The 1,213-nt window shown below is 58.3% G+C and overlaps 1 protein-coding gene across 1 annotated transcript; it reads left to right on the top strand.

Moving 5' to 3' along the window:
- Positions 1-297: 297 nt before the first annotated feature.
- CNFN (cornifelin) lies at positions 298-775 on the top strand (the record flags this gene model as incomplete). The annotated part of the gene is made up of 2 exons (XM_017866416.1): positions 298-454; positions 552-775. Coding segments are annotated over 2 exons (247 nt in total), but the record flags the coding sequence as incomplete, so codon positions are not given.
- Between the last annotated feature and the right edge of the window lie 438 nt (positions 776-1,213).

The following is a 1,213-nucleotide window of genomic DNA, read 5'->3' as shown; positions in this document are numbered from 1 at the left end:
TGTTGGCCAGGCTGGTCTCAAGCCCCTGACATTGTGATCCGCCCGCCTCGGGCTCCCAAAGTGCTGGAATTACAGGGGTGAACCACAGCGCGCGGCCTCCAATTTCTAAAAAAAAGAGGAAGAAGAAGAAGAAAAAGAAAAACCCTATCTTCCAATCGCTAAGCCATCCTCTCCTCGGACCTCTAATTCCCTCCGGGACCTCTCCTTGGCTGGGACCCTCTTGCCCCTCTGCGACTAATCAGCCGTGCCCCTCCCCGGGGCGGAGCCGTTGGGAGGCCCTGACTGGCCCCGCCCCTGACCGCCTGCGCCCCGCCCAGGTCTGTGCGGCACTTTTGCTCCTCTGTGCCTCGCCTGCCGCATCTCCGACGACTTCGGCGAGTGCTGCTGCGCGCCCTACCTGCCCGGAGGCCTGCACTCCATCCGCACCGGCATGCGGGAGCGATACCACATCCAGGTGCGCGCCGGACTGGGGACCCGCGGGAGCAGGGAACTGGGGACTGGCCTCCTGGGACCCACGGCAGGGCTCCTGACCGCTCTCTCCCACCCTCTAGGGCTCCGTCGGGCACGACTGGGCGGCCCTCACCTTTTGTCTGCCCTGCGCGCTCTGCCAGATGGCGCGGGAGCTGAAGATCCGAGAGTAAGGAAGTTCCCTGTCTTCCCCGTCCTTTTCCACCAGTCTCACCTCTGGCCTTCTCTGGCCACTCCTGGGAGGGACTGCCTCACCACCCCTGTCTCGCTGCCAGAAATACACCCACAATAAAAACCTGAAAACCAACTCCGCCTACATCCATTTTGTCCCAGGGTAGGAATCTGGGTGGAGAGAGAGGATTGGTGAGAGAGGTGGGGACACGACAGATGCCTACGTGTGACCCCGCCAGGCAGTGTGTGACTTTGGCAAGTTATCCCTCCCAAACCCCAGGCGCCCTCACCTTAACAAAGTAAAACCACTAACGCTTTAGCTGCAGACTCCCTGCATGAAGCTGCCTGCACTCTGAAAATAAGCAAAACCAGAAAGTCAGTCTTGGGAGGGCGGGGGCACTGAAGTTCAAAGGAAAAACACAGGAGAGCGCCCTTGCCAATGGACTGTTTGGCCTGCACACAATTCGAACAGGCGTCGGGGACTTTTGTCTCCAAAGCAGAGAACTTCCAAGCTTAAGGCTCTCTGGGGCTAAAAAGGAATTTTTTTTTCTTTTTTTCTTTTTTCTTTTCTTTT

This window comes from Rhinopithecus bieti, unplaced genomic scaffold, assembly GCF_001698545.2.
Source record: "Rhinopithecus bieti isolate Rb0 unplaced genomic scaffold, ASM169854v2 scaffold_53207, whole genome shotgun sequence".
Classification (NCBI taxonomy): domain Eukaryota; kingdom Metazoa; phylum Chordata; class Mammalia; order Primates; family Cercopithecidae; genus Rhinopithecus; species Rhinopithecus bieti.
This window is presented reverse-complemented; position numbering and strand designations above follow the sequence as displayed.